This window comes from Pseudonaja textilis, chromosome 2 (assembly GCF_049901715.1).
Source record: "Pseudonaja textilis isolate UNSWEBS1 chromosome 2, rPseTex1.2, whole genome shotgun sequence".
Classification (NCBI taxonomy): domain Eukaryota; kingdom Metazoa; phylum Chordata; class Lepidosauria; order Squamata; family Elapidae; genus Pseudonaja; species Pseudonaja textilis.
This window is the reverse complement of record NC_141991.1, coordinates 119,917,298-119,931,055: the sequence shown is the minus strand read 5'-3', so window position 1 is coordinate 119,931,055 and position 13,758 is coordinate 119,917,298. Positions and strand designations below refer to the sequence as shown.

General features: G+C 40.6%; 1 protein-coding gene across 1 annotated transcript in view; it reads right to left on the bottom strand.

Moving 5' to 3' along the window:
- PITPNC1 (phosphatidylinositol transfer protein cytoplasmic 1) overlaps positions 1-13,758 on the bottom strand; it is a 180,578-nt gene that overhangs the window by 36,121 nt on the left and 130,699 nt on the right. Inside the window, exon 5 of the mRNA XM_087925072.1 lies at positions 7,927-7,998. Within this exon, the coding sequence (XP_087781198.1) occupies positions 7,927-7,998 (72 nt within the window). The remainder of the gene's footprint in view (positions 1-7,926; positions 7,999-13,758) is intronic.

Here is a 13,758-nt window from a genome sequence, read left to right as displayed (position 1 = left end):
ATTGAAGTGATTGAAGAATAGGAGAGATTCTTGCAGAACTTAAGCCAGTGGAATAAACCCTTCTTCCTGCTTCTTCCAATCTGCCTAATTTAGAGGGGGCTCAGTGTCTGAAAACTATAATCACTGGGGACCCCCATCCAAAGACCCCCAAAACCTTGATTTTGTCCCAGCAGAAGGTGTTCCATGAAATGGGAGCCATCATCATCAATGAGTCACATTCCATAAAACTCATGAGTGGGAAAGTCATACAAGTGGCCCCCTCTGTTTGGACTAGTTTTGGACTAGATTTGATTTTGGCAAAGTCTTATCTAATAATCCCCAATGCTAAACTGTAAAGAGGATATGTCCTTTAAAGGCATTTTGAGTTGGAAGCTCCTGGCAACTGATGGAATGAACCTCAGAATGGGCGTTATCTGATCTGATGAAGCTATCAGGAATTTAAGATACTGCGTTTTATACCAAGTATAGCTTTGGGATATAGCTTTTGAGTTGTCTCTGAAAACAACTCCACAAATGGCAGCAATCCATTCAGGCTATAGTTACTATCACCAGGGCATCTTGGTTCAGGTAGAATCACAACTAGTATTCTACCTAAAGTTTGACAAAGTCTTTGCAGGTCACAGCTGTCACTTGATGTTTAAAAAGGGACCACAGGAGCAGAAGAACCAAGCCACCAACCAACTTTTGTTGGGCTTACCAAAGCCCCCAGAGTAACTATGGGGCCAGATGTTACAAAATCACCATAATCTATGAAGATGATGATCTACCGAAGCAACTCTGTCCTGGTAGGATGTAATCCGAGCTTGCTTTGCCTAGAAAGTTGTTCATTTGTTGCTTAAGCAACCATTTAATTAAGATTTCTACTTTCAGTCGAGGAAAATAGTACAGAGTATGTATGCATTTCACTTCATAACTTCTCTAAGCCCTTTATACACTAGCATACAATAGCTGATTCTTCTCTCCCTATAGATAACACGTCTGGGTTTACTGAGTTTATTGTAATTTCTTTAGCGTTAAGTTTATGACATTAATCTTTCCAATTGTTATTTAATAAATAGCTTGTGGTTAAAGCACAATATGTGAATCAAGTTGGTGAGTGAATTCACTCATTAAATTCACACAACTAAAGCATAATATTGTTACATGATTTTGGTTTAATTGATTAATAGATACAGATTAGAAAGTTGGGTGAGTCCAGCTAAATAGTAATTTACTGAACAAATCATGGTTAAGCAAACCATGGTACTGTTATTTACTATATAATTGTTATTTGCTTTACAGTTACTCTAATAAACCACAATGGGTTACTAATCACATCACCTGTGTTAACTTATTTTAAAAGCCACATTATATGATGTCATGGTGGTTAAACCATCAGACTAGAAAGTAGGAGACAGTGAATTCTAGTTCTGTCTTAGGCCTGAAAACTGGCTGGGTGACTTTGGGCCAGTCTTTCTTTCTTTCTTTCTTTCTTTCTTTCTTTCTTTCTTTCTTTCTTTCTTTCTTTCTTTCTTTCTTTCTTTCTTTCTTTCTTTCTTTCTTTCTTTCTTCCTTCCTTCCTTCCTTCCTTCCTTCCTTCCTTCCTTCCTCCTTCTTTCTCTCCTCTCCTTTCCTCTCCTCTCTCTCTCCTCCTCTCCTCTCTCTCTCCTCAAAGTGTTGTTGTGGGGAGAAATAGTAGGGGGAAGATGTGTTGGATATGTTCTCTGCCTTGAGTTATTTGTAAAAAATTATAAAGGCAGGATATGAATAAATAAAACATAAAAATCCAGTTAGTGAGACACAATTTTCATGAACATTTTCCTGTAATTCTTTTTTGTACTATAGAAGTAAATTAAGGCAAGCTGCTTAGAGCTCTGCTCTACATAAGAGGTACATAATGACTTTCATCCACCATTTAAAGGATGAGTAATGTATGAATTGAGGCTTAAGCTCTTGAAATTCCAGCCTTCTACTCAGAGTTTGTCATCAATGTCTTAATTTGAAAAACTTCATTTATAGATAACTGTTTGTGCTCTTCTATTTGAACAGCGACAGCTCACTGAAGTGTTTAGATTATATTAAAAAAAAAACTAATATTCAACACAAAGATTGATTCTAAGATTGGCTTGCCAGCCAACCAGCACTAATTGCTCATAGCAATTCATCCAGATTGCTGGGAACTTGCTGTGGCCCTCCTGACAATGTTTATCTGTTCCCTGAAAGAATTCAATATAAAGCATGAAGCACTTAAGATGGTGAGCTTGGAAAGAAACTATGACCTTGCTGGGATGATCTCTTGGATGATAAGAGTACAAATCAAAAATATTGACATTGTTTTATACGTCATGAATGAGCTGCAATAAACTGGAATTCCAAATATTATGGAGAAATTTTCTTATACAGGACATGTTAAAGGTAGTCCTCGACTTATAATCATTCATTTAGTGACAGTTTGAAGTCACGGAGAAAAGTGACTTATGACTGTTTTTCATATTCATGACTGTTGCAAGCATCCCCATGGTCACGTGAGAAAAATTCAGACTCTTAGCAACTAGCTCATATTTATGATCATTGCAGTGTCCCTGGGTCATGTGATCACATTTGTGTCTTTCTGACAAGCAAAGTCAATGGGGAAGTCAGATTCACTTAACAACTGTATTACTAACTTAACCACTATCACGATTCACTTAATACCTGTGGCAAGAAAGGTCATAAAATGGAGTAAAACTTACTTAGCGCTGCCTTGCTCAGCAACAGAAATTTTGGGCTCAATTGTGGTTGTAAGTCAAGGACTACCTGTATTTCACAGCATCAATCCTCCCAATGTTAAGTCGTCCTCATTACAAAAGACACTCCATGTTCTGTGCTAATGAGAACCCACCATATTAATGGACCTTGTCTGGGTTCCCTAAAGATTTATTTTCTACCTTATGAGATTAAATCAACTGAAGACCCTAACCAATTTGCATTAAAGTAAAACATTAAAACCTTACATTAGAAAAATACAGGCCAACAATATTGAAGGGATTAGGTGAAAGGGAGGTATTTGGCAGAAATCTGATACAGAAGGATATAAGATGCGACAATGAGGCAGCAGTGGAAAAAATACTGTGGCAGAATCGTAACAACCACTTCTACTGAACTGGTCCAAACCTGTAGAATCCCACCAGATAATAACTTTTATTCTATATATTATAGATCTGAACTCTTTGAAGCAGAAACTTTATATATAATTTTATAAAAACTACACTTTATAAAGACAGTGCATTTTTGCTTTTAGCAGTTCTAAGTACTTATATTAGGCAGTTCCAAACAAAATCAGTTGTTACCAAGTAAAAGTATGTAGAACAGGTTATATATCTCAAAGAATTACCAGTTGTCTGCTTGCAGTTTTATGTTAGAACTATTCTTAACCTGCTAAGCTGCATGTGACTTCATGACTCTGACAAAGCCTTACCACTGAGTAAATCACCCCTTCATCATATTTACACTTTTTATAAGACTAGAACTAAGGCTACGGGAAGGGATATGCCTTTATATTGTCTTCTATTAGCGTATATACTGTGTGCACTCATATATTGAGAGTAGCTTAGTGAGCGGAATGCAAGTAATAACATTTCCCCCTTTCTTGTAACCTCTGCCCATGAAATAAGAACTTGGAAATGTATGGCTAGAGCTCAATAAGCTTCAGTGTGCAATTCTATCTCTGTGGACTGGCGTTAACCCGGTCCTAGAGCATCATATTCAACTTAATATAGAAACTCCCGTCATCAACACTGTGTCAGCATTTCCAGAGTAAAGACTTAGCATTCTGCTATTGCTAATTTGGGCAAATTAATCAAATTTCATTTTAGTGTTAAATAGAGAAAGATGCTGATCTACCTACAGGAAACATTTCCTTCCAAGAGGGGGAAGAAGACAAACGGGAAAGTCAAATGCTACCAATGTGCTGAGGATGCCACAGGAAAATGTTTCTTGGGTATAATTCTTTTAGAGGGTTATTGAAGCACTTGGAGGATTATCTGTGTCCTCAGGGTCACCTGGTTCCTGTAGTCTGCATTTTTTCTCTGGAAATCCATTCCTACACCCACACCATTCAAAGGGTGTTCATCCCAAATTGTATAGCTAAAAGTCTGTAGAGATTCTCAGTCAACCAGGTCGTGGTTGTCCCAAAGGTGCTTTTTTCAGGAGGCAACTGGACTTCCTGGTTTTTTTCTTTGAAGACATTTCACTTCTCATCAGGTGACTCTGAGGACACAGATAAACCTTCAAGTGTTTCAACGGCCCTCTAAAAGGATGCAAATGACCAGCTGTCTACAAGGAATATAAATCCTTCCATTCCCCACTATCCTGTCAGAGCTGAAGAAGCTTCTTGGATTAGAAGCAAAATGTCTTCAAAGAAAAAAACAAGAAAGTCCAGTTGCCTCCTAAAAAAGCACCTTTGGGTTTATTGGGTATCACTACAAAGGTCTAAGCCAAATTGGGCTGTGTATGTGCTAAAGTGCTTTAGTTTTATAGGAAGATGGAGATAACAGATATGGTTGAAACCTGGTAGAATAAACAGAACCAGTGGGGAAATGCTCTCCTTAGAGACCAATTCTATCTAGAGAATAGGGAACATCCAAATAAATATGTGATGATATGTATAAAGCAGTCAGAGGCAGGAAGTAAGCAAAGGATACAACTTAATAGATCTTAACAAAAAACATTTACTGTTATAAAGCTGGTTTAAATATTAACTTACTTTCATCAAATGCTATTGCTGTTCTTTGTCTACATCAAGAGTTGTGTGTGTGTGTGTATCCGTTTTTTTAAAAAAAGTCAATATATCTATTTGATATATATGGATATACATTATATGTGTGTGTGTGTGTGTATATCGAGTTATATTGAAAAACTAAGTCTCTATGTCTGTTTGATTAATATTCTGTTCTGAAATGGACATTTTATAAAAATTTCCATGATAAATCCAAATATTGCACTGCCATATGTTACTCGTTACCTGTAAGAGTATCTCTATATATATCATTTTTAAAGAATCATTATTTTAACAATGGTTGGAAAAGAAAAATGGAAATTAGAAATTAAATATATGAACATAGAAATGTCTGTCTGTCTATCTATCTATCTATCTATCTATCTATCTATCTATCTATCTATCTATCTATCTATCTATCTAATATATGAATATAGAGAGGAAGAAATTAAAAAGGGGAAGGTTACAATGATAAGATATATTATGTATATTAGTTCAAAATAAGAATGTAATGTAACTGTTGTTATGGTAAGAAAAAGCGTGTTGGTTTTTACCTGATATGCCCATTCTGTATGAGCTGTGAAGAGCATCCAGAAGTGGGAGGTGCTTCAGTCTCTTCTGGAAAGGCTGGGCTTAAAACTCCGGGACACTCCTGCTCCTCCACGGGATATCTCCTCAGCGTCCCCCAGTTTTGTGAAGACTGAGTGCCAAAGTCTGGAACTCATCACCTAATCTGGATCCCTGACCGGAACGAAACCCCACCAGATGGAAAGAAATGGGTGCGGCTGGATGGCCTTCACAGCTCACAGAGAACAGGCATATCAGGTATGTACCAACACCCTTTCTCCCATGAGCTGTTCAGAGCATCCAGAAGTGGGACATACCAAAGCTTGGCCTGTCCTTAGGGAGAGACTCCGTCTGGATCGAAATCCACTCCTAAACTCTGTGGACCCTCTGCAGGACTCTTCTGCCAAATGAAGCGTCCGCTGAGGCATAGACATCAACTTTATAATTTCTGACAAAGGGTGATGGTGAAGCCCAAGTCACCGCTCTTCAGATTTCGTCTATGGAAGCCCGAACTTGAAGCCAGCCGTTTAAAATGGCGGGAAGGCAGAATCTCCTAGGTTAAATGCCTGAGCAGTTTAACGAGCCGCTGCTGCTGACACTCTAAAATGTCAGACAAATGATCCTGTAAGGAGAAGTGAGCCGCGGCTGCGAGCGTTCTGCCAAGATCACAAAGATAAGATGATTGGGGAATTAGATAGGCTAATTGCCTGAAGCGGCCATCTCAGACTGCCTGCGAAGTGGCAGACTCTGTCAGTCACGAAGAGCTGTTCTCAACTGATCGGGGGGATAACCTAATAGAGCCACAAGCCTTGAAATCACCAGATTAATAGGGGGGAAATTTGCAAGCCGAATTAACCCAAGAGCAAACCTGAATCTTGACTAGCTGAATCAGAAACCATTCCAGTCAGGGAGTGCACATCCTCTTACCACGAAGGCTGAGCTAAAACTGGGGGACGCTGAGGAGGTGTCCCGTGGAGGAGGAGGAGCATCCCGGAGTTTTAAGCCCAGCCTTTCCAGAAGAGACTGAAGCACCTCCCACTTCTGGATGCTCTGAACAGCTCATGGGAGAATTGTATTAACCACAAATATTATGCACAAGACATTTGTACCCAGACGACACGCTGTATAAAGAAAAGATGGAATGTTTGTAAAATAAAATAAAAAAGTTTATACCAAAAAAAAAAGAGAGAATGGGAGACAGTAATTCATATCCTAATGCCGGGTTCTAAAGCTACCATATCTCTGTCTATTGTACCCCATAGAGTAGGTTATTGCAGGTTTCAGGTATAAACATAGACATGTCCTCTTTCTTGCAATAATTGTCTTTAGCTGTATTGATGTTAAAGGAGTGTTTTCCCTTAAGCTGAGAACATTTATATACAACCTCAAGATGAATGAAATCTGTTATGCTTCACCCTTATTACCCCAGAAGCAAAATCTGGTGACCAGCAGTGGGTGAGATTAGAGGGTGTTAATTGGTCATTTCAGGCTACTTCAAACATGTCCTTCCCAGGCCCTGATCTGTCACATCTGCCACCATTCTACTCTTGATCTCTAAAAAACTGGAGATCCTTTGGGTTTGCCCAAGGCATTATGACTGTTTAGCCAACAATGCCTTAGTACTTTAAGCCTGTAGCTCTTACCAGTTTAGTGCAAAATTAAGTAATGTGAGTATATTTTATTTCTTCCCACCTGGATTCTACTTGCATGCCATCAAATGCCATATTTCTGCCCTTCAAATATGAGAAAAAAAGTTAAGAACTGGTTGGAGAAATTGGCTGAACTGTAAGGAAACACCCATGCAGAGGTCCAAATACCTTAAAAACTACAATTCTACTCAAGAATTTTGTTCACGATCAGATATTTTATAGCACCTGAAACCCCAGAATATGCTTCTTTGCCTACCATTTGGCATTTTTGACTAGGTTCTGTTCTCCTTTGGTTGATGACTTTTGGGAGTAGGATAAAAATTCCTGACAGGATTTTTATATTATATTATTCAATAGGAACAATAAGAAGCCCAACCTAGGACCTACAAAACAGCCTATGAATATAATTACCAAGAATTGGGTGGGGAGAATATATTAGCTACCCACATATCATTCATGGACTAACATACTGGCAGTTCATCCATACAGTTTTGGTATAAAAAAAGAAAGATAATTATTCCTAGAAATTGTTACCCTCATAAAAAGTATTACCTATCTATGGTAACAATCTATGAAACAGGAATATTCAAGCTTAAAAGGTTTTTAATGTAAATATTTAAATTACATATAAGTGGTATCCTAACATGGTGCTGCCATGCACAATCTCCCTTTGTGCAGAAAAGATACTGGCAGAGCCAAGAGGAGGAGTTAAATGAAGTATCAGTTTAGAATCATTAGATAGCCACAAAAGTACAAAGTCCAACCCCTCTTGAGCAGTTGATCCTTCTGTAGTCCAGGTGCAAGCCGTTAGTCTGAAAATATTTCTGTGCGTAGGCTTTAACAATAAACCAATAATCTAGAACCTTCATGTGTGGACTTGTTTTTTTGTGCCTAACACCCTGACAACTTCTGAGCTATCTGCCCCACCTTTTAAATGTATTTTACATTCAATTATTGAAAGGAGAGAATACTTACATTATCATTGCTTCCTTTGTTGTCCTCATATTTGGTCTCTATGTGAATGGAGAACTTGGGCAAAAATGAGCACTGCAAAGAAAACATATAACATATAATGCAACAATTATACCCATTAACAGTTTCATCATGTCCTTTCTCCATTACAGTAACCAGGCTATAGTTTCTACTTGCCCCGTATTTGGGAGAATTAGTCTGATATTTATAAGTGCAAAATCTCTATAAAGACATAGGGAAAAAAATAATTCACAAGTTCAACAGTCTCAATGTTCTCCATTAATTTTTCAGTCCATGGGGTTTCCTAAATTTTGCTGGCAAGTTACACTTTCATCAGAACTGAAGTATTAGTTTTATGTGAAGATAGTTATGCTGCACTTGCAAAGTAAGCAATAAAAGGAAACCAATTTCTAGAGAAAACAAACATTGAGAAGAAAAACAGAAGAGCAGATGTAAGAGGCATATGAACTGAAGGAAGTTGAATCTTTTTGCCACTCATCATATTTTAATTGCTCAATTATCCGAATTATTTTTCCTGCCATAGAATTCTTAATGTATACTTGGAGATGTTTTTCATTGATGTAACAATTTCCAGATTTAAGACAAATAAATCTGGATAGCATCACCATCCCTATAAGACAGGGCTCTCCAAACTTGGCAACTTTAAGACTTGTGGACTTCAACTCACAGAATTCCCCAACATGACCAGCTGACAAATTCTGGGAATTGAAATCTATAAGTCATAAAGGGGCCATAGTTTCCCACCCCTGCTGTAAGATGTCAATCTACTATCTACATGTCCTTCTGCATAAAGAAGCCCCACAAATGGACTTTATGTGACATGACTTCATGCCATTACCATTGTCTCATCCCCAGTCTACAGAGGAAGAAACCTCACAAGGAGTCTTTCTTCCACCACACAGAATTTGGGTCATGGCCACAATCTAGGACACAATTGACAGTGCTTGAGGCTGCAATACACACATTTCTTATGCACCCCTTTAATCTGCTATGGGAAAGACTTTTCCTCTAGTTACTGGGCACTGAACTCCATAGCCATGTTGGCTTGAGCTGCAGCAATGACCAGTCATCACCTTCCATACTGGAATCTATTCATGTGAGTTCCAGATAGCACTTTTCTTAGCATTTGTCAGATCTTATACACAGGTAGTCCTCGACTTACAACCATGAGTTTAGTAACCATTCAAAGTTACAACAGCACCGAAAAAGTGACTTATAGCTATGTTTTACACTTATGACCACTACAAGAATCCCCATGGTTGTGTGATCAGAATTCACGCACTTGGCAACTGGCATGTAATTATGACAGTTGCATTGTCCCGTGGTCATGTGATCACCATTGGTAACCCTCCCAGCCAGCTTTTGACAAGCAAAGTCAATGGGGGAAGCCAGATTTGCTTGATGACCGTATGACTCACAACTGCAGTGATCCGCTTAACAACTATGGCGAAAAGGTCATAAAATGAGGCCAAATTAATTTAACCCCTGTCTTGCTTAGCTATGGAAATGTTGGGCTCCATTGTGGTAATCAATCAAGGCCTACCGGAAATCTCTTCTAAAATCTAAAATCTCTTCAGATGTGCTAGATGTGTTTTTTGAACAAGGGTTTAAAGATTGTTCAAGTATTGTGCTGCACTGGAATGACTGATGCCAGGAAACAGATCTGAGTTCTAATTGCTGTGTACTGTAAATGTTCTGTTGCTTTGGGTGGCAAAGGTTTTGATATGACAGTGGTTTTTACAGGGGCAGACACTGGCACTCACAGCAAACCTCAGAATAAGTAGTACATTCAGCTGCATGGAGATATTCCTGTTAATGTAAATAATTGCAGTATTCCATCCATATGTCCGTGCTTCAGGACAAAAGAACAATTTACCAGAATAACACAAAGTTGTCTGTTGAAAGAGCCTGCTCTTTGGAGGCCAGAGCCTAGCTCTTTCGTCTCTTGGACAACTCCAAAAACATTTGGGGTTGTTATGATGCAGAGGAGAGGTGGTGGGTGAAGTGATAGGGACCCTGGTGCTTTTATTAAGCCTCCCTTCATCCTTCTGACATTAGCTAGACTGTTTTGGGGCAGGTGTTTAGTGCTCCCCCCAAAGAGCGCTATGCTCATATTGCTAGAATTAGCTAAGATTACAATGCAAGTACTTGAAGATTCATCTTATACATCCATTGTAGTTTAGAAAAGGTAATAATGATTGCAACATACAGAATGGTATCTTAATGACAACATATTAATTCATACAGGAAATCAGATACAAATGCAGAAAATTAATGTTGCAAGTATATTGAAATTTAAAACATGATTCCTTCTTCTTTCACTTCCCTTGGGCATACACTTCTCAAGTACTAAAGTAGCATTTTTGTTACCACACATGGCATATAAAGGAATACACAGAGCATATTCTCTAATTTCCTATTTAACATTTCTAGAAGTGGCCAGGTGCTGCTCTACAGATAAATAATAATCAAAATAATATTTGTAAGAGATTTAGAAACCCCACAATACTTTGCCACAAACTGAAGCAGGCAACAGAGAGAAAGGGTGTTGGTACTTACCTGACACGCCCATTCTCTTTGAGCTGTGAAGAGCTTCCAGTAGTGGGAGGTGCTTCAATCTCTGCTTGTCTAGGCTGGGCTTAATTTGTAGAACGCTCCTCCTCCTCCACGGGACTCCTCCCCAGCGTTAACCAGTTTTGGGGAAGATGAGACAAATAAACACCTTCGACCTCAATGCCCTAACAATTCATTGGCTGAAACAGGACCTCACCAGACAGAAAAAGGGTGGGGCTGGATGCTCTTCACAGCTCAAAGAGAACGGGCGTATGAGTTGTTCAGAGCATCCAGTAGTGGGACATACCAAAGCTTGGCCTGTCCTACAGGAGGGACTCCGTCTGGTTTGGACTCCCCTCCTGGTCCCTGTGGACCCGTTGCAGAACTCTTCTGCCAAAGGACGCCTCAGCAGATGCAAACACATCTATTTTATAATGCCTAATGAAGGGCGATGGAGAGGCCCAGGTTGCGGCTCGACAAATTTCAGTTATTGGTGCCTGCGTGGCCCACGCTGCTGATGTTGCGGCTCTCCTTGTTGAATGAGCTGTTATGCCCCTGGGCACCTGTAGTGACTGAGTCTGATACGTTTTTGCTATCACAGCCTGTATCCAATGGCCTATTGTGGAAGATGAGGTCTTGCATCCCTGAGTGTTGGGCTGAAATGACACAAATAAAGCTTCCATTTTTCTGAAAGTCACTGTGTGGTGAATATATATGCACAATGCTCATCTCACATCAAGCCGATGCCATTGTAGTTCCAACCCTTGAGGTGGCCGGGGACAGAAATTAGGAAGTATCAGCTCTTGTGCCCTGTGAAAAGCCGAAATAATTTTGGGTATAAACGTAGGATCAGGACGAAGGACCACCCGGTCAGAATGGAAGTGGAAAAGGTCTTGTCTGATTGACAAAGCTGCCAGTTCTGAAATACGACGAGCGGAATTGATCGCTACAAGGAAAACTACTTTATACATCAGAAATTGGAGACTTGATGATTTCAAAGGTTTGAAAGGATACTTAGTGAGTGCAATGAGGACCTTGTTAAGGTCCCAAGTGGGATAAAGGTGAACCGCTGGCGGGTGTAAATTTGTGGCTCCTTGAAGGAAACTCTGTATGTGTGGGTGATGAGAAAGAAACAGTAGACCCTCACAAGTGACAACCGATGCCAAGGCCGCCAGCTGCCTTTTCAACGTATTAGGTGATAATCCCTTGTCAAACCCCTCTTGTAAAAACTCTAGGATTTGAGCCAGTGATGGATAGATGGGATCAATGTGAGACTTAGTACACCATTTGCAGAAACGGGACCACTTGGCATTGTAAATGCGGATTGTTGAGGGGCATCTGGCAGCTTGGATGGTGGCGATAACCCTGTTGGAAAGCTTTTCGCTCATCAGACATCTCCACTCAACCTCCAGATGGTCAGCTGCAACCATTGAGGGTCCAGTTGTTGAAGGGGTACCTGGATTAGCCAAACCCTGTCCAGCGGAATGCTCCATAGTATTGATAAGGATAGACTGCGGAGGTCTGCAAACCATGGCTGTCCTGGCCAGTAAGGATCTATTAGCAGCAGCTCCGCCCTCTCGTCCAGCAGCTTCTGGATGACCTTGGGGATCAGTGGAAATGGTGGGAATGTGTACAGAAGACCCTGGGGCTAACGGCAGCGGAGCGCATTGAAGTTCTCCGCTCCTTGCGAGGGGTACGTGGAAATGAATCTGGGGAGCTGAGAGTTGAGGGGGGAAGCGAACAAGTCTACCACCGGCTGCCCGAATGTCCTGACCGCCTCTTGAAACAGGGTCAGATGGAGGCGCCACTCCGATTGATCAATCATGGCCCTGCTTAGCCAGTCTGCCTGTGTATTTGACAGGCCCGAAATGTGCTCTGCTCTGATGGAAAGCAGGTTGCTCTCCGCCCAATGACACAAGCGCTCCACTTCCCACATAAGGTGTTTCGACTGTGTGCCCCTGTTTGTTTATGTAAGCTTTTGCTGTTACATTGTCGGTCAATATTAGTATGTATTGATTGTGTACCTGTGGAAGGAAGCTGCGGAGAGCCAGGTGTACTGCTCGAAGCTCCAGCCAGTTTATGTTGCATGACTGTTCTATGGAGGACTAGTGGCCTTGGGCTGTGAGTGATTGAAAGTGAGCTCCCCATCCAAACAGGCTGGCATTGGTGGTGATGGTAAGTCTGTGGAGCTCTTTGAAGAGACAACCTCTGTTGATGACTGGTCTGGTCCACCAGTGGAGAGATATGAGGACCTTTGATGGTACCTTGACCTTGTATTTGGAATTGCTTCAGCCAGAGCGCTGGTACGGGAGCAGGAACCACTGGAGGGATCTAGTGTGGAGCCGGGCCCAAGGAATAATAGATATACATGAGATCATCTTGCCTAACAATTTTGATATTCAGCTCGGGGCACCCTATTATGAACCCTGATTTCCTTAACTAATTGTTGAATACTGTTTTGTCTATCTGGTGACAGGAAAACTTTGCCTTCCACCATATCTATGACCGACCCCAGATAGATTAACTGAGTCAATGGTGTTTAATGATTCTTTTCCCAATTGATTGAGAACCCGTGTAGTTGTAGGGATTGTAATGTGTTCTGAGTATCTCTGACTGCTTGATGATGGTAAGATGACAAAATTAATATGTCATCGAGGTAACACTGGAGTTGTACAGGGATACCTCGGAGATGAGCAGCTAGAGCTGCGAGAACCTTTGTGAAGATCCTGGGGGCAGAAGCTTGTCTGAAAGGAAGGACCACATATTCGAAATGGTGGTTATTATAACAGAATCTCAAAAATTTATAGTGGGAAGGCCAAATAGCAATATGTAGGTACGTCTCCGTCAGATCTATAGACATAAGGACGTCACCTTTTCTGATGCCGAGTAAGATAGATTGCAGGGTGCGCATTTTAAACTTGCGATATAACGGTTGAGACGTTTCAGATCTAATATTGCTCTCCACCCCCCTGAACTTTTGGGAACAACAAAAAGATGTGAATAGAAACCTTGCCCTTGTTGGTTGGTAGCTACTGGTTGGATGGCTCATATGTCCAGTAGATGTTGGATAGCTGTTTCCATACGATTTCATTTAAGCAGATCTCTGGAAAGAGGGCAGGATATAAAGAAATCTGGGGGAGTGGATTGAAACTCCAGCACAAGGCCAAATCTGATCATGTCTCTGACCCAGGAATCAGATGTTGAGGAGTCCCATTGGTCCGCGAATAATTTAAGGCGTCCGCCAATGGGAGTTGGGTCCAG